This window comes from Lepidochelys olivacea (genome assembly GCF_965140295.1).
Source record: "Lepidochelys olivacea isolate rLepOli2 genome assembly, chromosome: 17".
In the NCBI taxonomy this organism is placed as follows: Eukaryota; Metazoa; Chordata; order Testudines; family Cheloniidae; genus Lepidochelys; species Lepidochelys olivacea.
The window spans coordinates 1957549-1985043 of record NC_140427.1 but is presented as its reverse complement, the minus strand read 5'-3'; the positions used below and the strand labels follow the sequence as shown (position 1 = coordinate 1985043).

Below are 27495 nucleotides of genomic sequence, written 5' to 3'. Positions count from 1 at the left end.
TGGAAAGGCTCCTCTATGATGGGCAAAGGTCTCAAAGCCGCTTTCCCCTTGTCCCGGGCCTTCCCCACCCTCTGACAGGGGTCACAGGATCGGCAATACTGCCGGACCGTGGTAAAGACCCCGGGCCAGTAAAAGTTCTGTAGCAACCTCTGCTGGGTGCGCCGGATTCCCTGGTGCCCTGCGAGGGGGATGTCATGGGCCAGGTACAGGAGCCTGCGGCGATACTTCTGGGGGACGACCAGCTGCCTCCTGATCCCACAGGACTCTACTTCCCTTGTGGGAGCCCATTCTCGGTACAGGAACCCCTTCTCCCACAGGAACCTCTCCTGGCAGCCTCTCCTCATGGTCCGTACCACACCAAGGTCGGCCAGGTCCCTGAGCTTCCGCAAGGAGGGATCTTTCCTCAACTCGGCCTGGAACTCAGCGGCTGGGGAAGGGATGGGGCCCGGTTCCCTCTCGCTGGCCAGGTCCGAGGCCTCCGCCTCTCTGAGCCGTGCCCCTCGGCCCTCCCTCCCCACCAGGGTAGGGTCCTGCGCCTCCGGTGTGATACCCTCCCCGAGGTCAGGGCGCAGTGCCCCTCGCCGGCTCTGGCTACGCGTCACAACCAGGGCGGCCTGGGGCTTGCTTGGCCAGTCCTCTAGGTCTCCCCCCATCAAAACTTCAGTGGGCAAATGGTGGTGTATCCCCACATCCTTGGGGCCCTCCTTGGCCCCCCATTTCAGGTGTACCCTTGCCACGGGCACCTTAAATGGGGTCCCGCCCACCCCTGTCAGGGTCAGATAGGTGTTGGGCACCACCTGATCTGGGGCCACCACCTCGGGCCGGGCCAGCGTCACCTCCGCGCCCGTATCCCAGTATCCATTGACCTTCCTCCCATCCACCTCCAGGGGAACAAGGCACTCTCTCCGGAGGGACAGCCCCGCGCCCACCCTGTAAACTGAGCACCCTGAGTCCAGAGCCTCCAGCCCTCTGGTGGAGCTGGCCTGGGGTACTCTTCCCTCCGGGGCAGGTGGTAAACTGGTAGGCCCCCTTTCCTGGGTCGTCTGCCCCTCGTCCAGCTGGGTCCCTACCCAGTTAACCCTGGGTAGGTTGGGTCTGCTCAGTTTGTCCCTGAGCCCGGGGCACTGGGACCGTACGTGGCCTCTCTGGCCACAGTGATAGCAGCTCAGGTCACGTTGGTCCCCTCGAGCGGGTCGGAGGGGCCCGACGCCAGGCGTTCCCCGTGGGAGGGGGTTCTCCCTATTTCCCCGCTGGGAGGCCCCCTGGTGACTCTCTCTCTGCATCGGGGGGGGCCTGTTCTTTTGGGACTCCTCCCGGCTACCCCCTGACCGACTGTTCACAAACTCGTCGGCCAGCTGCCCTGCGTGCTGGGGGTTCTCGAGCTTTTTGTCCACCAGCCACAGCCTCAGGTCGGAAGGGCACTGATCATACAGTTGCTCCAGTACGATTAGGTCAAGCAGGTCCTCTTTAGCTCGGGCCCCAGCTGTCCACTTGCGGGCATACCCCTGCATCCGGTTGGCCAGTTGTAGGTAGGTGACCTCAGGCGTTTTACGCCGACTCCGGAACCTTCTCCGGTACATCTCGGGGGTCAGCCCAAACTCACGGAGCAGGGCCTGTTTGAACAGTTCATAGTCCCCTGCCTCCGGCCCTGTCATTCGGCTGTACACCTCCACGGCTTTGGGGTCCAGTAAGGGGGTGAGGAACTGGAGCCTGTCTGCAGGGTCAACCCTGTGCAGCTCGCAGGCATTCTCAAAGGCCGTCAGGAAGCTATCTGTGTCCTCCCACTCCTTCCGCTGGGCCAGGAAGCACTTACCAAAGCTCCTTGCAGTCTTGGGTCCCCTCTCACTCACCACAGCCGGGGCCCCACTGCTCCTCAGCCTGGCCAGCTCCAGTTCATGCTGTCTTTGTTTCTCCTTCTCCTGACGCTCCCTCTCCTTCTCCTCCTGCTCATGTTGACGTTGTTTCTCCTCATGTTGACGTTGTTTCTCCTTCTCCTGACGCTCATGTTGACGTTGTTTCTCATGATCCTCCAGCTCCCTCATTTTCATCTCCCTCTCCCATTCCAGCCGCCTCCGCTCCAGGGATGGGGAGCTCCGCCGGGAGGATCCCCTGCTGGGTGCCGGGGTCAGGGTGCCCTCGGTATTCACTGGGCTTCCCCCAACCCCTCCCCCAGGCATAGGTAGGAAGGGTCTCGGGATGTCCTCAGCAGCAGTCTGACCCCTCCCAGCCCGGTCAGGCCCCAGGGCCCATGCTGCGTCTGCCGGGCGGCTTCCCTCAGGGACAGGGATCGGGTCATCCAAGCGATCCCTCTCCTCCAGCTGGGCAATCAGCTGTTCCTTGGTGGACCTCCCGATGCGCAGCCCCCTCTGCCTGCACAGCTCCACCAGGTCACTCTTCAGGCGTTTAGCGTACATCTCCCTGCTGGCCACTCGCAGGCCGGGCAGCTTCCCACGGTTTCCAGGAAAAGCCCCTCGTGTGCCAGTCCTTCTCGAGGTCACCACCTCTTTGCCAGGGTCGAGCTGCAGACTCCTCCGCCCCTGGGACCACTCGCTGCAATCCCCCGGGGGACCCTGTTACTGCAAAAGTCTTTCTCTCTGGTCACACATTCCCAGGGGTTAACCGCCCCCCGAAACCGTCTCTCTCTGAATCTTCAGCACGCCTGGTCCCCGTCAATTCCCCTTCGTTTTACTGCTCCCCAGTCACTTACTGCAGGAAGCGCCGTTCACGGGGTGCAGTAGATCCCACCGCTGCCACCAGTTGTCACGGAGTGTGGGGGAGTCCAGGCCCTGCACCCCTCTTCCTGGGATCCACTGAGACTCTCAGCCAGCCAGTAAAACAGAAGGTTTATTGGACAACAGGAACACAGTCCAAAAACAGAGCTTGTGGGTACAACCAGGACCCCTCAATCACGTCCTTCTGGGGGAGCAGGGAGCTTAGACCCCAGCCCTGGGGTTCCCTGTGTTCCTCTCCCCAGCCCCAAACTGAAACTAAACTCACCCAGCAGGTTCCCTGCTGCAGCCCCTGTTCACATTCCTGGGCAGAGGTGTTACCTCCCCCTCCCCCTCCTGGCTCAGGTGACAGGTTCTCAGGTCTCCCATCCCCAGGGCACATTCCCAGGTCAACACTCCCCCCTCTCTGCTGAGTCACATCGTCACAGTAATTAGGGGTAATCAGCCCCCCACGCCCTGCCCTGCTCCCTCCTAGCCCAGAGCAGGGGAATGGGGCAGGCAAGGGGCACGTGGCAGAGGGAGGGAGGTGGAGGCTGGGCAGGTCTGGAGCGTGGTGGTGCCCTGGGCTGGGGCTTTGGGGGTGCTGAGCCAGGAGAGCCTGCTGGCCCCATAGTGCTGTGCTCCAGGCCCCTGGGCCGGCCCTCACTTGCCCCACCACGACCGTCTGCCTGGGGCCCAGGCCTGCCCTACTGCCCACAGCAATTCGCGCTGACGTGTGTCGTCTGCTGCTTTCCCCCAACCCCATTTCCGTCCCCCACGGGCTCCTGGACGTGCCCAGCTGGGCTCCTCCCGTTAAGGCCGTGCTGAGCCGCATGCCCCAGCCCGGTTCTGCCTGGCTCGGGGGGAGGGCGGGCAGCCCGTCCTGCCCCGCGGGCTCTGGGGTGCTCCCCGTGGGCGGCATGCCGGGCCGGCGATCCCCCCACCCCGGCTGGAGCCCAGCTGGCTCCCCACCCCCCCAGGCAGGGCCCCGAGTCCCCTTGCTGCTGTTGTCACTTCCCGGATTGCCTCTGCCACGGCACGAGTGCAGCCGCCTGCCCAGGGCTTCATTGCTGCCAGCCTGGCGGGAGCGGGATGGGGGCCCTGGGCTGCCTCTGCATGGCCCGTGCTGGCGTCCGAGCCCATGGGACAGAGCAGGCTGGGCTGGCCAGGACCCCCGGCATTCACCTGCACAGCCCCTGGCACGCTGCCCCCTGGCCTGGCCCTGCACTGCCCGGTCCAACCTGCCTGGTCCCCCCCAGCACGCTGCCCCCTGGCCCTGCCTAGTCCAACCCGCCTCCCCCCAGCATGCTGCCCCCTGGCCTAGCCCAGCCCTGCCCGGTCCAACCCGCTTTCCCCCAGCACGCTGCCCCCTGGCCCTGCCCAACCCTGGCCCTGGCCCTGCATTGTTGGATCCAACCCCACCCGCCATGGGCTAGGGCAGCTCAGCCCCCGTGCAATGGGTGGGAGGGGCTGGCCCAGCCCTGCCACCTTGGCTCCCGGCCTGCCCCCCTTTCCGTGTCCCGCCCCCCTGCTCTCTATGGAGGGTGTTTGAATCATTTATAAATCGTAATAAATATGCAGATAAGAAGCAGGGTCTGGGAGCCCTCGGGCACCTGGTGTTAATTATTTAAAGTTATGGTAATTTGAAGGAGCTGTTCATTTGCATAATCGCACTCATAATCTCTGCAGCACGGTGCCCTGGTGTATGCTGGGTAGCAGAGGACCGGCCCAGCCTCAGCCCCTTCCCTGAGCGTTACCGCTGGAGGGCCTTTGGCTAGGCTGGGAATGGGCACCCAGAGGCCACCAGCAGCACCCACAGCCTGGCTGGAGACACTGCTCCTCACTTCCTGCCCCGCCTCCTTGCTGCAAGGCCCCCCAGCTTCTGCCCTGCGCTTGGAAGGGTCACTGAACTGAGAGCCTGGGCCCTCACCCCCCCCCATCTTGCCCCCCTTCAGTGGGGGGAAGTGCTCACCACCACCAGGAGGGGAGTTGGACATCTGTGATGAAGAGGGACTGTTCTTAATGTTTCCTCTGAATAGTGTGGGGGTGCCTCAGTTTCCCCTAGGCAGTTCTTAAGTATCTAGGTGGTGGGGTAAGGGTTTATGATCCTTGCAGAGCCCTAGAGGGCAGGTGTGTGCAGGGGTCTGGACACAGAGAATGGCCAACACTCTGTTTCCTGGCCACTGATGGCCTGGGCCCTTCCCCCCTGCAAGGTGAGAGCTAAAGGGTTGGAGAACAAAGGAATCAGGTGACCTCCTGTCCCGGGGAAAGGGACAAAGCCCAGAGGAGGAGGGGCTGGAGGGAGTTTCAGTTTGGGGCTGGCTGGTCGTTGGGGTTCTCCAGGATATCAGCTGCGAGACCCTGTTGTGGGGTGACTGTCTTTTTGGGACAGGATCCAGGCCCTGTTCCTGTAACTGCCAAGGGTTTGAATTTGAATCCAGGGAACCAATCGGTGGAGAGGGAAATGGTCAGTGAAAATGCAGATGACCTGGCTGGCACCGGGGAGGAGCTGCTAGGCTTGGGCTACCTGCCTGCATGTAACCAGACCCCTGGGGCTGGGTGGGACAGAGAGATGCTCCCCGCCCCCTTGCACACTGGAGATGGGGCTCAGGCTGGCTCTGATGCAGTGAGGAAAGCAGTGAGCTCGCTGCCTATCCCCACTGGGACAGCAAGGGCAGCGCTGAGCACAATGAGAGCTGAGACCCCAGCTGAGTGGGGGGAGACACAGGCTGGGCAGGGGATCTATTGGGAGTGGCAAGGTGCTTGGTAAGGAAAGTCTGGATGAGCCCAGGCAGCCTTGTGAGCTGATGGCTGTGTCTAGTCAGCAGCGTGGGAAGGCGAGGAGAGTGGAAGATGAGAGTCCCTGGACCTTACCTGTTAGCTGGGTGGAGAATTGGGACAGTGAAGGAAATGGGTCTCTGTCTGTCAGGGGTATTGACTTGCCTGTGGAGGGAGCTACCCTGATCTCCAAGCAGTTGTCTGTGAACAGCCTTGTGTGCTGGGAGAGAAGTCCCAAGCTGCGTGTCTGGGAAAGGAGAGGGTGTGTCCGGCTCTTCTTTGTCTGTGGAGCAGACAGAAGGGGCCTTTCAGCCTGTGATGGTTGAGGGTCGTGCAGGTGTCTCAGAGCTGGTTCTGGATTCAGCTAAAGCCCAGGAAGGGAAGGGCCCTAAGTTTGTGTCTGCTCGGGAGAATGGCCCTGTAATTAGGTCGCATCCAGTTAGTGTCTATGTAAAATCCCAGAGCCCAGACAATTCTGGTGCTTGTATTTTGCCTGTTGCTAGTGTGTTGTTGGGAAAGGGTGTAGCAACTCTGTCTGATTAGGGTGAGATCCTAGCCAGGGCACAAGGAGAGCAGAAAGGTGATTTGATCCTGTTACAGGTTTCCACACCCTCAGAAGGTAACAAGAAGGAAAAGATTCCTGAACTTGTGTGTGTCAAAGGGAAGGAGAATGCTTCTGACCTTTCATCTAGGAAGTCTGTAAGTTTGCCTGAAAGGGGATTGTCTAGGAATCCACTGGATGGGCCAGAGGTAATTCTGGATGTAAGGGAGACCCAGAAACAGTCTGTTGTTGCTCAGGAAAGTGTTCCTCTAGAGCAAGCCCTCGGTGAAGAGGGTAAGGGCAGAATTTCTGTGAAGGGTGAATTGTTGCATAGAAAAGCCCCTGGGGAAAGGAATCCTCATGGTTGTCTGTGCAAGCAGTTTACCGCAACTGAAGGATGTGAAAGTGATTTAATCCAGAAAGTTTCAGTTTCTAACAGCCAGAAATTTTCTGTTGTGAATGGATCCACTGACTTTCCTGTTGCGGGATCCAGTGTGGATAGCTTTGAGAAGGCCTCAGATGGAGTGAAAGCTGTTAAGAAAGTTAAACAGTCCTATAACCAAGTGGCTGTGTTTGGCCAGCTTGTTGGGGAGACAAGGTTGTGGAGAAAGGGATGTCTCCATGCTGATTCTGTAAATGAGCAGTATGTGGCCCAGGTCAAGATGGGGGCTCTTAACCAAGAGAGCCTAATTGCAGGCCTCCAGACTGGAGCACTGGGAGAAGACCCGATCCCAGTTTGACCCCCTGGGGTTTTGGGGTGGCAAAAGGGCACGGGCCGCATAAACCTTCCCACATGTGGCATGAAACTGGAGTTGTCACAGAGTCCCCGGGCGATGCTTTGGAACAGCTCCCTACGAAGCCAGGCAGGACTCTGGGGTAGTCGCCTTTCTGTGAGCAGACTGTCCTCAGGACACACAGCTCACACAGCTTCCACCTTCCTGGGTCTGACCTTGGAGCATTCAGCATCCTCTGCCCCTTAATGCGCTTCCCCCAGTGAGTCCACCCAGGCGGGGTCCTGGCGAAGCCAGAGGGTCCTGCCCCCCAACTCCACAGTCAGACATGACTCTCAGCCAGCCAGTAAAACAGAAGGTTTATTAGATGACAGGAACATGGTCTAAAACAGAGCTTGTAGATGCAGAGACCAGGACCCCTCAGCTGGCTCCATTTTGGGGGGCAGTGAGCCAGACAACCACATCTGCCCTTCACTCCATGTCTCCAGCCAGCCCCAGACTGAAACTCCCTCCAGCCCTTCCTCCTCTGGGCTTTGTTCCTTTCCTGGGCCAGGAGGTCACTGAATTCCTTTGTTCTCCAAGCCATTAGCTCTCACCTTGCAGGGGGGAAGGGCCCAGGCCATCAGTGGCCAGGAAACAGGGTGTCGGCCATTCTCTGTGTCCAGACCCCTGCACACACCTGCCCTGTAGGGCTCTGCAGTGATCATACACCCTTACCCCACCCCCTAGATACTTAAGAACTGCATAGGGGAAACTGAGGCACCCCCACACTATTCAGAGGAAACATTAAGAACAGTCCCGCTTCATTACACTGCCCTCAGCCGGACACCCAGGGCGAGGCCGGGCTGTCCCCATGCAGGACCTGGCCACGTGTCCCTGCAGCCAGGCATGGCAGGCCCAGCTGCAACCTGCCTGGTCCATGGGGCTGTGTCCAGGCTGGCGGCTGTGGGGAGTGTTGACCTGGGAACATAGCAGGGGCATTTCACTGGGGATGGGAGACCTGAGAGCCTGTAACCTGGGCCAGGAGGGGGAGGTAACACCTCTGCCCTGCCCCGGAAGGTGGACAAAGGCTGCAGGAGAGAGCCTGCTGGGGAGTGTTTCAGTTTGGGGCTGGGTGGAGGAACACAGGGAACCCCAGGGCTGGGGTCTAAGCTCCCTGCCCCCCAGAAGGACTTGACTGAGGGGTCCTGGGTGGCTCTGTTTTGGACTGTGTTCCTATTGTCCAATAAACCTTCTGTTTTACTGGCTGGCTGAGAGTCTCAGTGAATCCCAGGAAGAGGGGTGCAGGCCCCGGACTCCCCCACGCTCCGTGACAGCAGCCCTGAGCCGGTGCAAAGGCCCCGGCCTCACGTGATCGATTGGAAACAAATGGGGCAGGCTGGGCGCACGCCGCCATAAAGCCAGCCCTGCACTAATGCGCTTTCATTAAGTGGGAGCGATCTAATGATAATAAAATGGCACATTTAACATTAAAACATTTCACTTGCCCCCTAAGCGAGTGTGTCGCTCCCGCTCAGACAGCTCCATCTTCATGAGCCTGACAAGGCCGAGATGAGCTTGGGCCGAGTGGGCCCCCTGCACAGCGAGCGCGGGGTGGGGGGGCCCCAGCCACGTCGCTCCTGCTGAGGAGACCGTTTTGTGTGTGGGGCCAGGCCGGGGGCAGCTCAGGCTCCCTTCCAGGGTGAGCTTGGGCCAGCTCCATGGAGGAGGCACCTTGCGCCCAGGGCTCGCTGCTGGCTGGGCATGGAGCGAAGTGGGGCCAAGGTGGGCGTTAGGGTCTCATGGCGCCATCGGTCGATCTCCGAGTGAGCCAGAGACCCCCCCACCCGTCTGCCAACCTTCACCCAGCGTGGTGGGGCTTGTTCAACTTGCTGGGGCCCAGGGAGCCCCCAGTCCCCTCCACGCCGGCCGCGGGTGAGAGAGAGAGCTGGTGCACGGGGGCTGGCTTGCCAGGTGTTTATTGGTTGGAACAGGAGCGGGGAGCCCCGTGTTCCCCTTGTCTTGGGGCTGTGTGTGCCCAGCAGGGGGGGATGCTGAGACCCAAACAAACAGGGGAACAGAGCCTGGGCCGAGGGGGTGACCCCTGCACTCAGCTTGAGCATCCGGGCTCAGCCAGAGCTTGGGGGCCAGTGACGCTGGTGGCAGAAGCCCCTGGGCCCAGCGCAGGGCAGGCTACAGGGCAGCGGGGGGCAGGGCTGGGAAGCGTCGGATGCCAAACGGCTCCATGGTGTAGGACGGCTCCTCCCCCACACTGAGTTGGCACAGGAGCTTCCCGACCACCGGCGCCAGCTTGAACCCGTGGCCTGTGTGGGCAGAAGTGCAGAAACTCCAGTCAGCTGGGAACGGCCGCCCCGAGAGCAAGCCCTGGGCTGCGGGCACTGCCCATGCTCGCCTGCCCCCGGGGGCTGGCATGGTGCTCGGCCACCCCCCACTCCCCACCCCAGCCAGTGTCCCTGGGAACACCCGGGGGGCCCTGCAGCTGGGGGAGGGGGGTCTGCACCACACCCGCCCCGTGGGGTGGGACCAGCACTGGGGCAGGGCTGAGCAGTGGCAGCAGATTGAACGGGGCCTAGGGATGGGGCAGGGGGACCGCTGGGCCATCCCAGCCCTATGGGGAACACCCCGGTCCTAGGCAGCCGTCCCCGGCGCTGCTTTGGCACTGGGAGCAGGTGCTGAGCCCCTGCCCGACTTACCTGAAACCCCCCCCACATCCTGCCCCGCTCCTGCTTACCCAAGACCCCCCCCCGCATCCTGCCCCGCTCCTGCTTACCCAAGACCCCCCCCCCCGCATCCTGCCCCGCTCCTTCTTACCTGAGAATCCCCTGCCGCCCCACCCCCACTTACCTGAGAACCCTGCCCCAATGACGATGTTGCTGAACTTGGGGTGCCGATCCAGAACGAAGTCTTCGTCTGGGGTGTTCTGTGGGGAGCCAGTGCGTGTGTCAAGGAGGGGAGAGCCTCACCAATTCACAGTCCCCAGGGTGGGCAAGGGGGATACTGGTGCCCTGGCTCCTGCCGGAGTGGGGAGGGTCTGGGAGCACCCAAGTGACTTTGGGAGCCATCACCTGGCCTGTCCATCACCACCCATGTGGGGCATGAACTGGGAGCAGGTGTCTAAGCAGAGGCCAGGCTGCTGGGGAGCCAGGACTCCTGGGTTCTAGCCCTGGCCCTGGCAGGGGCGTAGGGGCTAGCAGGTTGGGGGGGGCAGGGGGAGTTGGGAGCCAGGACTCCTGGGTTCTGGTCCTAGCTCCAGGCAGGGGTGCCCATTTGAGCTGGCAGGCCCTGGGAGGGGAGGGGAGTTCTCAGGCCAGGTCTCCCAGCTGCCCCTCACCGTGTACATGCAGTGCTCCACCACGGCCGGCTCCGGCACCAGGCCTGGCAGGTACTTGCTGACGAAGTCCTGGAGCACCTGGATGTCAGGCAGGCCTGAGGCCTCGGGCGGGCGGTCGCGCTCTTCAGGGTCTGCCGGGCTGCCAGAGTGATAGCAGATCTGGGGCGGTTTGAGGAGGGAGGGTCAGGCCAGCCCTGCTCCTTCCCGGCCAGCCCTGCTCCTTCCCAGCCAGCCCCCGCCGAGCACCCCTGGGCTACCGCCCCGGCCCCCAGGCTCCCTCCCCCCGGAGCTCTGCACTCGCCCCCACCCCCCGCAAGGGCAGGGTTGGCAAAGCCTAGGGCTGCATCAGGCCGGGAAGCGCCCATATCTTGCCTGCCCCCCAACAAAGTGTGTGGAGGTGCGTGCAAGGGGGTGGGTGTGTGTGTGGGCGGGTGCGCAAGCTGGGCCACCCTCCCTGCTGCCCCATCTCACCTTCACCAGCCCTGGGTACTCGTTGGAGGGCAGCCCGTAGATGTGATGGGGGTCGCAGATGGCCAGGAAGCAGGGGAAGTGCGCGGAGACCCCGTAAGCCCCGGGGACCTTCTCCTTCCAGTAGCAGACATTGATACGCAGGGTCTGCAGGGCGGGGCACACATGGATCAGTCCTCTCCTCCCTGCCGGGCAAGTCCGGGGGCTGGGGGGGATGCGGGCGAGAGGGATGCGGCTCTCTTGGGGGTGGCGGGTAGCCGGACCCACTACCAAGCACTGAGCACCGGCAGCAGAGCTGGCAGGCAGGGTGGGAGGCCAGGTCTCCTCCTGGCTGGCGCCTGGCGCCCTGTGCCCCTATGCCTACCCTGACCCAGCTGAGCTCCTAGGCCAGTGCCCCCCCTGCCCCGCCCCGGTGCCACGTCTCAGAGCAGCTCCAGGCAGCGACTGCAGGGCTCTGACCAACCACACAGCGACCCCCGGGAAGGTGCGCTCGCTCCGCCCAGCCCTGTCTGCACAGGCATGGAGCCCTCAGGCATGAGCCCCACGTGCACTGCCAGGCGTGCGCAGGGACACGGAGCCCCATGTGCACTGCCAGGCGTGCGCAGGGACACGGAGCCAGGCACGTGCACTGCCAGGCGTGCGCAGAGACACGGAGCCCCACGTGCACTGCCAGGCGTGCGCAGGGACACGGAGCCAGGCACGTGCACTGCCAGGCGTGCGCAGAGACACGGAGCCCCACGTGCACTGCCAGGCGTGCGCAGGGACACGGAGCCCCACGTGCACTGCCAGGCGTGCGCAGGGACACGGAGCCAGGCACGTGCACTGCCAGGCGTGCGCAGGGACACGGAGCCCCACGTGCACTGCCAGGCGTGCGCAGGGACACGGAGCCAGGCACGTGCACTGCCAGGCGTGCGTAGGGACACGGAGCCAGGCACGTGCACTGCCAGGCGTGCGCAGAGACACGGAGCCCCACGTGCACTGCCAGGCGTGCGCAGGGACACGGAGCCCCACGTGCACTGCCAGGCGTGCGCAGGGACACGGAGCCCCACGTGCACTGCCAGGTGTGCGCAGGGACACGGAGCCCCACGTGCACTGCCAGGCGTGCGCAGGGACACGGAGCCAGGCACGTGCACTGCCAGGCGTGCGCAGGGACACGGAGCCCCACGTGCACTGCCAGGCGTGCGCAGGGACACGGAGCCCCACGTGCACTGCCAGGCGTGCGCAGGGACACGGAGCCCCATGTGCACTGCCAGGCGTGCGCAGGGACACGGAGCCAGGCACGTGCACTGCCAGGCGTGCGCAGGGACACGGAGCCAGGCACGTGCACTGCCAGGCGTGCGCAGGAACACGGAGCCAGGCACGTGCACTGCCAGGCGTGCGCAGGGACACGGAGCCCCACGTGCAGTGCCAGGCGTGCGCAGGGACACGGAGCCAGGCACGTGCACTGCCAGGCGTGCGCAGGGACACGGAGCCCCACGTGCACTGCCAGGCGTGCGCAGGGACACGGAGCCCCACGTGCAGTGCCAGGCGTGCGCAGGGACACGGAGCCCCACGTGCAGTGCCAGGCGTGCGCAGGGACACGGAGCCAGGCACGTGCAGTGCCAGGCGTGCGCAGGGACACGGAGCCCCACGTGCACTGCCAGGCGTGCGCAGGGACACGGAGCCCCACGTGCACTGCCAGGCGTGCGCAGGGACACGGAGCCCCACGTGCACTGCCAGGCGTGCGCAGGGACACGGAGCCCCACGTGCAGTGCCAGGCGTGCGCAGGGACACGGAGCCCCACGTGCACTGCCAGGCGTGCGCAGGGACACGGAGCCCCACGTGCACTGCCAGGCGTGCGCAGGGACACGGAGCCCCACGTGCAGTGCCAGGCGTGCGCAGGGACACGGAGCCAGGCACGTGCACTGCCAGGCGTGCGCAGGGACACGGAGCCCCACGTGCACTGCCAGGCGTGCGCAGGGACACGGAGCCAGGCACGTGCACTGCCAGGCGTGCGCAGGGACACGGAGCCCCACGTGCACTGCCAGGCGTGCGCAGGGACACGGAGCCAGGCACGTGCACTGCCAGGCGTGCGCAGGGACACGGAGCCAGGCACGTGCACTGCCAGGCGTGCGCAGAGACACGGAGCCCCACGTGCACTGCCAGGCGTGCGCAGGGACACGGAGCCAGGCACGTGCACTGCCAGGCGTGCGCAGAGACACGGAGCCCCACGTGCACTGCCAGGCGTGCGCAGGGACACGGAGCCCCACGTGCACTGCCAGGCGTGCGCAGGGACACGGAGCCCCACGTGCACTGCCAGGCGTGCGTAGAGACACGGAGCCAGGCACGTGCACTGCCAGGCGTGCGTAGGGACACGGAGCCAGGCACGTGCACTGCCAGGCGTGCGCAGGGACACGGAGCCCCACGTGCACTGCCAGGCGTGCGCAGGGACACGGAGCCCCACGTGCACTGCCAGGCGTGCGCAGGGACACGGAGCCAGGCACGTGCACTGCCAGGCGTGCGCAGGGACACGGAGCCCCACGTGCACTGCCAGGCGTGCGCAGGGACACGGAGCCCCACGTGCAGTGCCAGGCGTGCGCAGGGACACGGAGCCCCACGTGCAGTGCCAGGCGTGCGCAGGGACACGGAGCCCCACGTGCACTGCCAGGCGTGCGCAGGGACACGGAGCCCCACGTGCAGTGCCAGGCGTGCGTAGGGACACGGAGCCCCACGTGCACTGCCAGGCGTGTGCCAGTGGTGGAAGTGAGCTGTGCATTCTGGGTTACAATCCTGTGCTCTTGCTGGCAACGCCCCGCGTCCCCCTGGCACAGCCGGAGCCAGCCCTTACCTGGAGAGGCAGCAGCAGGCCCAACGGGGCCAGAAGCTTATTGGCCCAGGGGCCGGCTGTAATCACCAGACTCTTGGCTTGGTACACCCCTCCGCTGGTTGTCACGGTAACCACGACCCCCGGCTGGATGTCAGTCACCTGCTCGCTGTCGCGCAGGGCTCCCCCGCACCGCCGGAACCCGTCCTGGGGAGGGAGCCCACTCAGCCTGGGGCCGGGGGAGCAACGCCGGCTGGGCCAGGCCCCAGGGGTCGAGAGGTGCAGCTTGGTGCTCAGCCCCTGCACAGTGGGTGGGAGCCCGGCTGGGGACCCCTCATTCCTGGGGCCAGAAGGCAGCAACAGGGCCAAGCCAGGAGTGCGCTGGGGCCCCCCCCCCGGGCTGCTGGCTGCCCATGGCCTTGCAGAGATGGTCCAGAGGGCACATGCCTGCCCCGGCGAGCCACCCCCAGGGAGCATACCGAGGATGGCAAATGCCACATGGTAGCACCCACGGGCGTGGCTGAGAGCTGCAGGGGCAGAGCACTAGGCGTTCCCCACCGGTGAAGAGACTCCAGCTGGGCCCCATTCCGTGTCTGTGGCAAGCGTGGCTGTTGGCCCAGCCAGAGCTGTCCCAGGGGTTGCAGGGCCTGGAGGCGATGCTGTCAGTACCCCCATCTCCTGGGGCCGAGCCCCCGGCCCCTGGCTGGAGAGAAGCCACGTGCCCCAGGCCCAGCCCGGTACCTGAACAGCCCGGAGTGCCCTGTCCGCGTAGAGGACCCCTGCCGTGCGGTCTGACACGCCCGCCTCCCCGCAGTAGGGCCGGATGCCGGGGAAGCGCCCACGCAGCGACTCCGCGGTGAACAGCTCGCTGGGGATGTGGTGCTGTGCCAAGGTCTGGCAGAAGCGCTGGAATTCGGGGTTGGTGTTGGCCGCCAGAACCAGCAGCCCCGTCTGCCTGCGGAGATAGGCCCGGGGAACAGAGCGTTACGGCACTGGGCAGTCGCTGCCCACGTCCCAGCCAGCTCCGGCCCCGCGTGGGCGTGCTACGAGCCCTCTCGGCCCTGCCTGGCCCAGCCCAGCTCCGGCAGTCTGGGCCGCGGAGCCAGAGAGCGGGGCGGCGACTTGCACAGGGGCCCCCAGCAGGTGGGTGGCAGGGCAGGAGACGGGTCCTGCCCACGCTGCCAGGGAAGCTGACTGCAGAGACAGCGTGTCCATGTTCCAGCATCGCTGGGCTTGTGGGCAGGCTGCCACCCCTGCGGGCGGCTGTGGTTCAAAACCAAGGGTCAGGGGCCAAGGGGCCAGGCTGTGACGGTGCCAAGCGCCACCCACCGGGAGCTGCCTGAGCCACCATCGTCAGAGCAAGTGAGGGGGGAACCTGCAGGGCCCAGCTGCTAGCTGGGGGAGCCGGGGCTGGAGTAGCAGGGGGATGAGGGCACTGGCAGAGCTGGGGGGGCCATGTTGGTAGCTGGGGGGGGTGTTGGGACTGCGGCAGGTCATCCCGTGGCCACGCAGGGAGCCTGGCCTGGATCCCTCCCGTCACTAAAGGCCACAGGGGCGATTCCCGCCCTTCCCGGCGGCTGGGCAGTGCCGATTCCTGCCCCCAGCAGGTCGGGGCGGGGCGGGAACCGCAGCTGCTGCTGCCCCAACAAGAGACTGGGTCTGAGCCTCTCCCCTGGGCCACGCCATCAGGGGAGATCCCTGAGCACTGCCAGCCCACGGGACAGCCCAGCCCCTGTGTGGGGAACAGGCAGGGCCCTGTGGGGCGAGGCCAAAGGATCTGGGAGTCAGTCAGCCGGGGACGGCGGAAGGGGCCTTTCTGCCAGGCTCCCGCCTAACGAGATTGATAGCTCCATTAGCTCTGACCCTGGCGAGATGGGGAATCGTTTATGTGCTTCTTTCCTTAATGGCTCATCCTTTATAGAGTCAGATAAATTACCGGGAGTCCGTCTCGCCCGCCATGCGGCCTGCTGCCTTGGGAACCAGCCCCCGACCACTGTGCTGGGTGCCCCCAGGGCAGGCTGGAGCAAGGGCAAGGGGTGGGCGGATGGTGGGCGGCCCCGCGAGTCGCTGCCCCAAACACTCGTCCTGGACAGAGTACAAAGCCTGGCTTGGAGCCCAGGGAGACTGAGTCTGGGGCTCCCAGGCTGATGGCTAGTGGGCTGCCACCGCACCTGTCTGCGGCGAGCGCTTCTGGAGTGTGTGTGGGGTGCAGGGCTGCGGGTCGGGAGTGAGGGGTACTGGCAGAGCTGGGGGCCCAGGGCTGGGCTAGCAGGGGCTGCGGGCCGGAAGTGAGGGGCACCGGCAGAACAGGGGTAATGGGGTGGTGTCACGGCGTCCCTGGGCGATGCTCTGGAACTGCTCCCTACGACGCCAGGCAGGACTCTGGGGAAGTCTCTCTGGGAGCAGACTGTCTGCAGGACACACAGCTCACCCAGCTTCCACCTTCCTGGGTCTGGCCTCAGAGCATTCAGCATCCTCTGCCCCTCCGTGTGCTTCCCACAGCGAGTCCGCCCAGGCGGGGCCCCTGGGGAAGCCAGAGGGTCCTGCCCCACAACTCTGCAGTCAGATGGGACTCTCAGCCAGCCAGTAAAACAGAGGTTCATTAGACAACAGGAACATGGTCTAAAACAGAGCTTGCAGGTGCAGAGAACGGGACCCCTCAGCTGGGTCCATTTTGGGGGGCAGTGAGCCAGACAACCACCTCTGCACTTCACTCCATGTCCCAGCCAGCCCCAAACTGAAACTCCCTCCAGCCCCACCTCCTCTGGGCTTTGTCCCTTTCCCGGGCCAGGAGGGCACCTGATTCCTTTGTTCTCCAACCCTTTAGCTCTCACCTTGCAGGGGGGAAGGGCCCAGGCCATCAGTGGCCAGGAAACAGGGTGTCGGCCATTCTCTGTGTCCAGACCCCTGCACACACCTGCCCTTGAGGGCTCTGCAATGATCATACACCCTTACCCCACCACCTAGATACTTAAGAACTGCCTAGGGGAAACTGAGGCACCCCCACACTATTCAGAGGAAACATTAAGAACAGTCCCACTTCGTCACATCTCTCCCCCCTTCGAGATCGAACTGAGCAGGGTCACTTTAGCCATTGACCTAGGGAAGTTCGAAGCCACCAACATTCCCATGGATGCCCCAGCATCTCTCCCATTCCTTGGTAGGAGTTACATCAGGCCCTTCCAGTTTCACGCCCTCCCTTACGTCGGGGGTGGTCGATAGCACTCACAGGCTGCATGTGGGAAGGTTTATGCAGCCCGTGCCCTTTGGCCACCCCAAAACCCCAGGGGGTCAAACTGGGATTGGGTCTTCTTCCCAACAAGCTGGCCAAACACAGCCACTTGGTTATAGGACTGTTTAACTTTCTTAACAGCTTTCACCCCATCTGAGACCTTCTCAAAGCTATCCCCCCTCGGTCTTTCAACAGGACAGTCAGTGGATCCATTCACAACAGAAAATTTCTGACTGTTAGGAACTGAAACTTTCTGGATTAAATCACTTTCACACCCTTCAGTTGCAGTAAACTGCTTGCAAAGACTCCATGAGGATTCCTTTCCTTAGGGCTTTTCTATGCAACAATTCACCCCTCACAGAAATTCTGCTCTTACCCTCTTTAACGAGGGCTTGCTCTAGAGGAACACTTTCCTGAGCAACAACAGACTGTTTCTGGGTCTCACTTATATCCAGAATTACCTCTGGCCCATCCGGCGGATTCTTACACAATCCCCTTTCCGGCAAACTGACAGACTTCCTAGATAAAAGGCTAGAAGCATTCTCCTTCCCTTTGCCACACACAAGTTCAGGAATCTTTTCCTTCTTGCTACAGGTTTCCACACCCTCAGTAGGTAACACAATCACATCACATTCATGCTCTCCTTGTGCCCTGGCTAGGATCTCACCCTGATTAGACAGAGTTGCTACACCCTTTCCCAACAACACACTAGCAACAGGCAAAATACAAGCACCAGCATTGTCTGGTCTCTGGGATTTTACATAGACACTAACTGGATGCGACCTAGTTACAGGGCCATTCTCCCGAGCAGACACAAACTTAGGACCATTCCCTTCCTGGGCTTTAGCTGAATCCAGAACAAACTCTGAGACACCTGCACGACCCTCAACCATCACAGGCTGAAAGGCCCCTTCTGTCTGCTCCACAGACAAAGAGCCGGACACACTTTCTCCTTTACCAGACACACAGCTTGGGATCTCATTCCCCTGGTCCCGGCACACAAGGCTGTTCACAGACAACTGCTTGGAGATCAGGGTAGCTCCCTCCACAGGCAAGTCAATACCCCTGACAGACACAGGAACGTTTCCTTCCCTGTCCCAATTCTCCACCCAGGGACACTCATCTTCCACTCTCCTCGCCTTCCCACCCTGATGACTAGACAAAGCCACAGCTCACAAGGCTGCCTGGGCTCATCCAGACTTTCCTTACCAAGCACCTTGCCGCTCCCCACAGATCCCCTGCCCTGCCTGTGTCTCCCCCCACTCAGCTGGCGTCTCAGCTCCCACTGTGCTCAGCGCTGCCCTTGCTGTCCCAGTGGGGGTAGGCAGCGAGCTCGCTGCTTTCCTCACTGCATCAGAGCCTGCCTGAGCCCCCTCTCAGGTTTGCAAGGGGGTGGGGAGCATCTCTCTGTCCCACCCAGCCCCAGGGGCTGGTTACAGGCAGGCAGGTAGCCTGAGCCTAACAGCTCCTCCCCACTGCCAGTCTCTACGTAAAAGAATAAATGGACACAAATCAGATGTCAAGAATTATAACATTCATAAACCAGTCGGAGAACACTTCAATCTCTCTGGTCACGCGATCACAGACATGAAGGTCGCTATCTTAAAACAAAAAAACTTCAAATCCAGACTCCAGCGAGAAACTGCTGAATTGGAATTCATTTGCAAATTGGATACTATTAATTTAGGCTTAAATAGAGACTTGGAGTGGCTAAGTCATTATGCAAGGTAGCCTGTTTCCTCTTGTTTTTTCCTACCCCCCCCCCCCAGATGTTCTGGTTTAACTTGGATTTTAACTTGAAGAGTGGTCAGTTTGGATGAGCTATTACCAGCAGGAGAGTGAGTTTGTGTGTGTATGGGGGTGGGGGGGATGTGAGAACCTGGATTTATGCAGGAAATAGCCCAGCTTGATTGTCATGCACATTGTGTAAAGAGTTGTCACTTTGGATGGGCTATCACCAGCAGGAGAGTGAATTTGTGTGGGGGGGTGGAGGGTGAGAAAACCTGGATTTGTGCTGGAAATCACTTTAGATAAGCTATTACCAGCAGGACAGTGGGGTGGGAGGAGGTATTGTTTCATATTCTCTGTGTATATATAAAGCCTGCTGCAGTTTCCACGATATGCATCTGAGGAAGTGAGCTGTAGCTCACGAAAGCTCATGCTCTAATAAATTGGTTAGTCTCTAAGGTGCCACAAGTCCTCCTTTTCTTTTTGCGAATACAGACTAACACGGCTGTTACTCTGAAACCTGCATTTTCACTGACCATTTCCCTCTCCACCGATTGGTTCCCTGGATTCAAATTCAAACCCTCGGCAGTTACAGGAGCAGGGCCTGGATCCTGTCCCAAAGAGACACAGTCACCCCACAACAGGGTCTCACAGCTGGTGTCCTGGAGAACCCCAACAACCAGCCAGCCCCACCCCTCCTGGGTCTGCACAGGGATCTGGGCCATAGGTAGGGCGAGGGGCTTCATCCCTGGGTTCTTCACCCAGCTCACACAGCCCCATAGCATCTGAGGCTGCACCACCCAGGGCCTGACAACAGTTTTCTCTCTGTCCCAGGATCTCGCCACCCCAGGAATGTCTCCCCATTGACCATCACCTTCTGCTCCCACTGGAGGTCCGAGGGGCCTGGCCCCAGGAAACTCCATACAGACCTATAGGCTGGGACCAGGAGTGGGAGCCTGTCCACCTCCCTACCCATCTGGCTGACGGAGTCTATGGCTTTGGGACCCAGCAAGGGAGCTAGACACTGGGGCTTTTCCGCAGGGTCCCCCTGGTTCAAATCGCCAGCCTGCTCAAAGGCAGTAAGGTGGGCATCCACATCCCTCCCTCCTTAACCAGGGGCAGCAATTTAGTCTCGAGGTTCCCTGTGGAACTGGCCCCCCGGGGTCTATCCCCACTCACCCCTGGGGGGTCCCCTAGCCATCCCCACTCCCCCACTGCCAGTTCATGCTGCTGCTGCTTCTGCAGCTCTTTCTCCGGCTCTCGCTGTCTCTCACAGTCCTCTTGCTCTCTCTGACTCAGCTCCAATCCCATCCATCTCCGATCCCCCGATGGGGAACCCGATCTTGAAGACCCCCGTCTGGTCGGGGACAGGAGTCTTGGCGGTGCCTGGCTACTACTCCAGCTGCTCCCAGATCCTGCTATAGCCCCATTTGGGTCAGGAATCTGTTCCTTAGAGCGGTCATCCTCCTCCAGCTGCACGATTAACTGTGCTTTCGTGAACTTTCCAATGCTCAACCCTCTCTTTCTGCACAGGGTTCCGATGTCCTTCTTAAGGAGACAGTGACAGGCCATCACTCCGCTCTTCCCAAGTTGTTGTGGACTCACCGGCCTGTGTGCTCTCAGCTCCCCACGGTTTCCAGGGAGAACCCCTAGTGTGCCAGCCCTTCTTGAGGTCACCACCTCTTTGCCAGGGTTGAGCTGCAGACTCCTCCGCCCCTGGGACTGCTCGCTGCAATCCCAAGAGGAACCCTGTTACTGCAAAAGTCCTTCTCTCTCCCAGGGCCAAGCCGCAGGCTCCTCCGCCCCTGAGACTGTTCATCGCAGTCCCCAAGGGGACCCCATTACTGCACAGTCCTTCTCGCTGGTCACACACTCCCAGGGGTTAACTGCCCCCCGAAACTGCTCCTCTCTGAGCCTTCAGCATGCCTGGTCCTCGGCAATCCCCCTTCGTGTTACTGCTTCCCAGTCACTTACTGCAGGAAGCGCCATCCACGGGGTGCAGTACATCCCACCGCTGCCACCAGTTGCCACGGAGTCCCTGGGCGATGCTCTGGAACTGCTCCCCATGAAGCCAGTCAGGACTCTGGGGAAGTCTCCTTTCTGTGAGCAGACTGTCTTCAGGACACACAGCTCACACGGCTTCCACCTTCCTGGGTCTGACCTCGGAGCATTCAGCATCCTCTGCCCCTCTGTGCGCTTCCCCCAGCGAGTCCGCCCAGGCGGGGTCCTGGGGAAGCCAGAGGGTCCTGCACCCCAACTCCGCAGTCAGACAGGACTCTCAGCCAGCCAGTAAAACAGAGGTTTATTAGACGACAGGAACGTGGTCTAACACAGAGCTTGTAGGTGCAGAGAACAGGACCCCTCAGCTGGGTCCATTTTGGGGGGCAGTGAGCCAGACAACCACCTCTGCACTTCACTCCATGTCCCCAGCTAGCCCCAAACTGAAACTCTCTCCAGCCCCTCCTCCTCTGGGCTTTGTCCCTTTCCTAGGGCAGGAGGTCACCTGATTCCTTTGTTCTCCAACCCTTCAGTTCTCACCTTGCAGGGGGGAAGGGCCAGGCCATCAGTGGCCAGGAAACAGGGTGTCGGCCATTCTCTGTGTCCTGACCCCTGCACACACCTGCCCTCTAGGGCTCTGCAAGGATCATAAACCCTTACCCCACCACCTAGATACTTAAGAACTGCCTAGGGGAAACTGAGGCACCCCCACACTATTCAGAGGAAACATTAAGAACAGTCCCACTTTGTCACAGGTGGTCTGGGTCTGGACTGGCAGGAGTGCTGTAGATCACGTGATCGCAGCCCCTGGGAGCAGTCGGTTTGTGCGGTGACATCAGCAGGGCACCCGTGCTCCCTTGTGGGGTATGTCCCAGTTCTCCATGAGTTTGCCCTGTGCTGAGGGGGGGCTGTCTGTAGGAGGAGGGGAGCCCTGGGTCAGGTGGGCAGTGTTGCTGCATGCTGTTCAGTGGCTGCCATGTCCCACCCCAGAGGTGGCTGCGGGTGGCTGGCAAAGTCTAAAGCCAGGGCGTGCGGGAGCTGATAATTCAAGGCAATCGGACATCCCTGAGCTTCGGGCTGCTCAGCCCCTGACCTGAGCCCCGGGAACAGGCCTCACTGGCTCCCCTGCTGCAGGTTATTTCCTTCACTGGGCCAGGCCAGGGTCTGGCTGAATCACCCGCTTCCTGGGACATGAGCTGCGGCTCTGCCAGGCTGGGAGTCCACAGACTTGTCCAGCAGACCTGCCCCCGGCCTCCCCACAAGCGCCGCTGGCACAAGGGCACCTGGGCCAGGGACTGCCCTGGCTACACAATGCCTAAGGAAGGCCAAGACACGTGGGGCTGGAGGGTGTGAAGGAGACGGAAGGGGGTGCTGGGATGAGTGGGGGGGGGCCAGGGAGGGGGCCTCGCTGCGAGAGCCTCCCGGGGCTGGCAGGAGGGGCTGCCCCTGGCCTCACTGCTGTGCCCAGCATGGCTCTGCCCTAGACAGCAGGCTTTGGACCACGGCCTAGGCTGGCTGCCTCCTGCCCCACATCCTGGCCGCTCGGGGCCTGTCTCTCCAGCACAGGTGCGCTGGGGGTGGGGTCTGTGGCTCCACCCCAGGCCAGGTGGGAGTGCAGCCACTCCGCCAAGGCCCTACTCAGCACCTAGCGGAGCAGACCCCTTCCTGAGCAGGTGAGTGGGGGGCTGAGCGCGGTGAGTCCTGGTGCAAGCCCATGGGTCCTGGGGTTCCTGCAGGGCTCTGCTGGCCCTGGGCTTGAGAACTCCTGTGGGCTGGAGCCGAGCCCTGCAGCCCAGCCCTGGGCCATGCTGGCTGGCTCCTAGGGGCAGGTTCTGGGACCGGGACACACTCCCTGAATGCTGAGGCTCCCGCGGTGGTGTAGGGGCTCGCCCTGTGGGCTCTGCCCCAGGGATTTCCCTGGCTGCAGTGGGGGGCTCTGCATGCTGGCATGTGGGGGAAGGGGTTTCTGAACCGCTGTCAGCCCCGTGCCAATGTTCACAGGTGGGCTGCCACCTCCCTCCTGGGATCTCTGTCCATCCCCAGCCCCTACCAGTCCCCTGGCCTGTGGGGCCGTGGCCCAGAAGGAGGGGGTGGGGGGCAGCCTCACCTCTCTGACAGCAGCTGAGCAGTCAGCCAAGGACCGGGGACGGATGGAAGTTGATCATTTGTTTCCCGCTATCTGTTAACATGGCCTAGCATGGGGCTGCTGCTGGGCTCCCCCTCTGGGAGGGGGTCCTGCCATGACCCCTCCAGTGCTCAGCTCCCCAGCGTCACCTGGGGGAGGCTTACGTGGGCTGCTGGCAATGTGTAAACAGGGGTCTGGAGCCGAAGCCAGGCTTGTACAGGGGAGTAAGGAGCTGTAGGCTCTGTCCTAGGGGAGCACTTCTGAGCCCCGGGAGCTGGCTGGGCCCAGGCAGGGCACCGTCCCGTTCAGAGCACGTGGCCAGTAGCCGCGCGGTACCACTCCCGGGAGATCCGTGGCTGCTCGGGTTCAGGCAGGTACCAGAGCCGCGCAGGGCTGGGGGCTGGTTGAGCAGCGAGACCCTCGTGCACTTAGCCAGCCTGCATCCGGGTGGCACCGCCAATCGGGATTGCTTGGCTTGGCTCCGGCTCCGCCTGTTTGTTGCGGTTGGCCAAAGGAAACAGGGTCGCGCTGTCTGGGGCCCGGGCCTGGGGGGGCTTGTTATCGCTCAGACGTGGCGGCTGGTGGCTCGTGCTCAGTGCCAGGGACTTTGCCCCTTCTGCTGCTCTTCACTGGGCCCCTTTGCGCTCGCTGGTCTGCAACGGGGCCGGGCCCATCCCTGCTCCTGGATCTTGGCTGGACGCAGTCCTGTGTCTCCCACACCCGGCTCCCTTCCCTGTGCTGACAGCAGCCAAAGCCTGGAGGGGTTACTAGCCTCTCCTCTTGGCCGGGGTGGCCTGCACTCGGCATGCCTCGGGCGGGCTGACACAGAGCCCCGCATCTCTTTCCCATTGTGCTCATGGGCCAGGCCCAAGGCCGTCGGGTGGGGGGATTGATCAATCTGCACCCACCAACCGGCTGTAACTGCGGTGCAGGCCCCCGCAGCGAATGGAGACGCTGCTGAATCTCCGGGGTGGTAAAATCCTGCCCCTGCCCTAACGTGGGGCTGAGCCACTCCAGCAACAACCCCTTAATGCTCCGCTTGGTTCCAAAGGGGTCCCTGGTGTCGGCTACTCTGGGGCAGCCGGGGCCCTTCCTTTCCATTGATTGCAATGTCTGGCCAGAGAGCCTGGGGGTGAGTAACCCGGCTGGGCACCAGGGGCCAGGGCCTGTGGTTGGCTGCCCTTTCCCCAGGCTCCCATACCAGACTGGTGGCCCTGTCGGCCGGGGCCTGGCGTGCGTGGTGCTAAGGGTGGGCTGTGGGGCCAGCTGGCCTGGCATCGGCCCGGCTGCTGTTCGGCTGGGGCCCAGCAGCGCCAATAACTGCTGAGCGGGGCAGCCGGGGCCCTGTGCCTCCCGGCCCCTCAGTTCTGAGGTGTCAGGGCTGAATTTCCGCCAGCAGCCCCCCTTGCCAGGGACCGAGTCCCCGGCGGGCAGCACCCCCTCCCCCTCGCGGCACCTCACCTGTACAGCGGGGCGCCAGCCTCGGCTTCCAGCTGCTCCCATAGGCCGTAGCTTTCTGCCATCATCTGCGTGTAGTGCTCCTGGGCGTAGGCGTGGCGGATTATCCGGCTCTGGCCGTGGGAGCTGCCTCGGGAGTGAGGCAGGGGGAACTACCAGGACAGGAGGGGCAAAGGGAAGGTTCGCTGGGGATCCCGGCCTGCTGTGGGGATGCTGGTTCCCTCTCCCTGCCCTGTCTGCAGTGCTGCCCGGGTGCACACGCCTCGGGTGCACGCCCCTGGGCTGGGGCAGGGCACCCGTCCCCTCCTGGAGCTGTGCTCTCTCCCCATGCTGCAGGGGAGGCTGGGGGCAGCAGCCAGGCATGGTGGGCAGAGGGACCTGGACTAATGGTGCACCTTCCCCTCTCTTTGCCATCGCTTCCTGAGGGTCTGGGTTCCAGCTGGTCTCTGCCCTGGCTGTGGGGCACCCCCTGGGCACAGCTGGGCCACACGACCCTGCCTGGCTGGTGCGATTGCTCAGGGGGGGCTGTGAGGGCGAGGGCTGCCTGGGAGCTGCCCGCTCCGTGGGGAATGCAGTGATTCCACCCAGCACCTCTGGCCAGTGCTGAGCCAGGCGGGGTCCTAGGTGCCAGGTGGGGTCATCTTGCCACTCCAGTCACTGATCTCCCCAGCATCACACAGCGCCAGCCGCTGCCCTCTCAGATGGCAAGTGCTCGCTCCTGAGAGCCCCTGGTGCACGGGGGCTCTGCCCCCGAAGGGCTGTTGGGGGGCGGGTGAGGGCGTGGCAGCTCTGTGCCAAGCGGGCGGCCGTGTCGCAGCGGTGGGTGGATGTTGCGGTGGGTGGCCCGGGCTCCCGGGGGCTCCAGGAGAGGTGGTGGGGCGTGTTGCTGCGTGGGGAGTGGCGGGGGTGTTGCGGCGGAGACTCCAGGCTGCATGGGCAGGAGGGGGGGCATCATCACGCTCTGTCACCGTGGGGAGGGGGGGTGTTTAGCTCAGCCGTGGGGCGAGGCCGCTCTGGGGTGCGTGTGCAAGGCGCACGACGGCTGGGAGGATCGTGTGTTGCACCAGGAGCAGACCAGCCAGGCCACGCTGCTTCTCCCTGCAACTTGGGGAGTTGCTGAGAGCTGCTCACGGGGATGTTCCCGGCAGGATCCGAGCCCAAGGGGTCAGGGGTGTTGGGAGAGCCGGCTCTGCGCCTGGCCCAGCGGGCAGCCCTCCCTGATCTCTTGGGACAGCTGCGTGCAGTGGGAACGGAGCCACGTCTGCCTGGGGGCAAGGCGGGCATGTGGAGAGCGGTTCCTGGCTGCCAGCCTGTAACTGGGCCTTGGAGAGGGGCCCCGCATGCCTCCCAGCTGCAGGGACCCCACCTGGAGAGGGGGGCGCAGGGGCTTAGCTCCCCGCCGCTCTGGGGGCTGGGCTGGAGCCTCCCGTGGAGCAGTGCTGTGCAGAGCTTGTGTCTGGGACAAGGTCCGTCCTGCCAGCTAGCTGTCGCCAGGCAGAGCCCGGGTGTCTGTGGGGTCCCGGTGCACGGCTGCCGGAGGGCGCGTTCTGGCTCGCTCCTGTGTGCACCCAGGGCTGCAGCAGGAGCCTGTGGGGCTGTGTCTGCCCTGCAGTCCTCCCCGGAGCGGCGCGTCGGGGTTGGGGGTGGTACCTGTTCCAGCAGGAGGGTGTCTCTGCCCCGCTTGGCCAGGTGGTAAGCAGTGAAGGACCCCTGGATCCCGGCCCCCACCACGATGGTGTCGTAGAGGGAGCTGTGGGGCTCGCCCGCAGCTGCCATCTTCAGCCCTTCTCCCGTTGCAGGGGCCTGGGACCTGAGCCAGGAGCAAAGTTCAGTCAGGCGGGGAGCCGTGTGGAGCTGACTTCCAGGCCTGCCTCCAGCAGCCAGCACTGGTCCTTGGGGCTTCCTGGCTCCCTGGCATGTGCCCCGGCTGGCTGGTCTGGGCCCCCGGCTGCTTCCACCTGCCCTGGAGCCTGGAGCAGCCCAGCCCAGCCCTGGGGGAGGCATAAAGTGCACTGGGCATTTCCCACCCACCCCGTCCCTGACCAGGGCATCATGTGGCCTCTGCCAGGCCTGTCCTGCCAGGGACTGTCCCTGGGCGCTGCTCGGCTGCTGGAACCCTCGGGACTCCTGCCTCCTTCACAGCCATGCCATGCAAATAGCTCTGGCCCCAGCCCAGCAAGCTCAGTCCCTGGGGCACCATCTGCAAGGGCAGGGGGCGGTCCCTGTCACCCTAGGGAGGGAATCCCTGGGAGCAAGGTGGGCAGAACTGGGCAAGTTTCCCTTGTGCACTGCTCTACCCTGCCCGTCAATCCTGACCCACAGCCCCCTGTCCCAGCCCTGAGGTCCCCCCAGCTCTGCCAGTGCCCCTCAATCCTGACCCACAGCCCCCTGTCCCAGCCCTGAGGTCCCCCCAGCTCTGCCAGTGCCCCTCAATCCTGACCCACAGCCCCCTGTCCCAGACCTGAGTTCCCCCCAACTCTACCCTGCCCCTCAATCCCGACCTGCAGTCCCCTGCTAGTCCAGCCTGAGCCTTCTTACACTTAACTCTACCCGTGGCTGATTACTTTCCCTGCAGCTCCCAACCGAGGGCCCGTCTGCACCACACTCAGCGTGCGGCTGCAGCTCGGCTGGGCAGACCTGTGCTAGCTTGTGGCTGGCTCTGTGAGTAAAAGGAGCGGGCAGGACGTGGTGGCCAGGGCTGTGCAGACCTGCTGCAGCCCTGGGTACATCCCCACGTGGCTGGCCTGCCCTCTGTGACGAAGTGGGACTGTTCTTCATGTTTCCTCGGAATACTGTAGGGGTGCCTCAGTTTCCCCATGGCATTTCTTAAGTCTCTAGGGGGTGGGATAAGGGGGTGTAATATTGCAGAGCAAAGGGCCAGTGTACATAAATGGCCGACACTCTGTCTCTTGGCAACTGATGGCCTGGGCCCTTCCCCCCTGCAAGGTGAGAACTAAAGGGTTGGAGAACAAAAGAATCAGGTGCCCTCCTGGCCCAGGAAAGGAACAAAGCCCAGAGGAGGAGGGGCTGGAGAGAGTTTCAGTTTGGGGCTCGCTAGGGACATGGAGTGAAGGGCAGATGTGGTTGTCTGGCTCACTGCCCCCCAAAATGGACCCAGCTGAGGGGTCCTGTTCTCTGCATCTACAAGCTCTGTGTTAGACCATGTTCCTGTCGTCTAATAAACCTCTGTTTTACTGGCTGGCTGAGAGTCCCGCCTGACTGCGGAGTTGGGGGGCAGGACCCTCTGGCTTCCCCAGGACCCTGCCTGGGCGGACTCGCTGTGGGAAGCGCAGGGAGGGGCAGAGGATGCTGAATGCTCCGAGGTCAGACCCAGGAAGCTGGAAGCCATGTGAGCTGTTTGCCCTGCAGACAGGCTGCTCACAGAAAGGAGTCTTCCCCAGAGTCCTGACTGGCTGCATGGGGAGCAGTTCCAGAGCATCGCCCGGGGACGCCGTGACACCCTCTGACTAACTTGCTGTTCAGCCCGTTGGGACATGAGGGCCAGACCCGGGCTGGCATCAGTGGCATTGCTCTGCCCATCCGCGGTGCTGCGCCAGCTTACTGGAGCTTACCTGGGCGTCTGCTCCTTCCCCC

The 27495-nt window shown here is 63.0% G+C and overlaps 1 protein-coding gene across 2 annotated transcripts; it reads right to left on the bottom strand.

The window, feature by feature from the left end:
- Positions 1-8700: 8700 nt before the first annotated feature.
- PIPOX (pipecolic acid and sarcosine oxidase) lies at positions 8701-25723 on the bottom strand. Of its 2 annotated transcripts, XM_084650568.1 has the most exons (8): positions 25552-25721; positions 23905-24053; positions 14102-14315; positions 13385-13567; positions 10561-10704; positions 10090-10248; positions 9603-9678; positions 8701-9061 (listed from the first exon to the last, which is right to left on the bottom strand). In XM_084650568.1, the coding sequence occupies exons 1-8, from the start codon at positions 25675-25677 to the stop codon at positions 8931-8933; spliced, it is 1182 nt and encodes a 393-aa protein (XP_084506694.1). In that variant the 5' UTR covers positions 25678-25721; the 3' UTR covers positions 8701-8930. The 2 variants fall into 2 exon arrangements, with proteins under 2 accessions (XP_084506694.1, XP_084506695.1); XM_084650569.1 differs by lacking the exon at positions 13385-13567 and having other exon boundaries at positions 25552-25723.
- Positions 25724-27495: the final 1772 nt, after the last annotated feature.